The 616-nt window shown below is 60.6% G+C and overlaps 1 protein-coding gene across 1 annotated transcript in view; it reads left to right on the top strand.

Moving 5' to 3' along the window:
* hivep1 (human immunodeficiency virus type I enhancer binding protein 1) overlaps nucleotides 1-616 on the top strand; it is a 36232-nt gene that overhangs the window by 32942 nt on the left and 2674 nt on the right. Inside the window, exon 10 of the mRNA XM_015402044.1 lies at nucleotides 47-543. Within this exon, the coding sequence (XP_015257530.1) occupies nucleotides 47-543 (497 nt within the window). The remainder of the gene's footprint in view (nucleotides 1-46; nucleotides 544-616) is intronic.

The following is a 616-nucleotide window of genomic DNA, read 5'->3' as shown; positions in this document are numbered from 1 at the left end:
GCGTTGGTGTGGATGATGTTAGTTACACCAGTTTCTTCTGCTTCAGGTGACCGCAGTCACATGAGCAGCACCGATCGTCAGGACTCGGACGGCGACGACTCGGACGGACCCGACGACGAGGAGAACGACGATGAGGAAGAGGAGGACAGCCAGGCGGAGTCGGGCCTGTCCACCAATCCGTCGGTGTCCGCCAGCCCCCAGCACTTCTCCCTCAAAGAGGCCGACATCCCGCCCAGCGCTCTCCTCGCTCAGATGTCCATCAGCTCCGTGTCTTTACCCCTGAATCCTCCTGAGTCCTCTGCCTCTGACTCCGTCCCCGTGGCGAGTCCGGCGTCCCCCAGACGGCAGCCCTCTGGGTCTCGCTGCAGTCCGGCTCCCCTCCCCCCCATCACCACCATCACCTCTGACTGCTACACCTCGGACCCTGAGTCGGTTCACATGATGAGCCCCGTGTCGCCCTGCAGGCAGATGTCCATCGACTATCCGGACTTTGACGTTCCCATTAGTGCTTCCATTTTGGGCCAGACTTCCAAAGCCGTTCAGGTGAGACGCTCATGCTCCCTCCTTCCAGCCTCCCTAATCCTTCCTTAACTCCTGCTGTGACTCCTGCATATGA

The sequence above is a fragment of the Cyprinodon variegatus genome, unplaced genomic scaffold (assembly GCF_000732505.1).
Source record: "Cyprinodon variegatus isolate N-32 unplaced genomic scaffold, C_variegatus-1.0 Scaffold1289, whole genome shotgun sequence".
Taxonomy (NCBI): Eukaryota; Metazoa; Chordata; class Actinopteri; order Cyprinodontiformes; family Cyprinodontidae; genus Cyprinodon; species Cyprinodon variegatus.
Note: the sequence above shows the minus strand (reverse complement) of the source record. Positions and strands in the feature narration are given on the sequence as shown.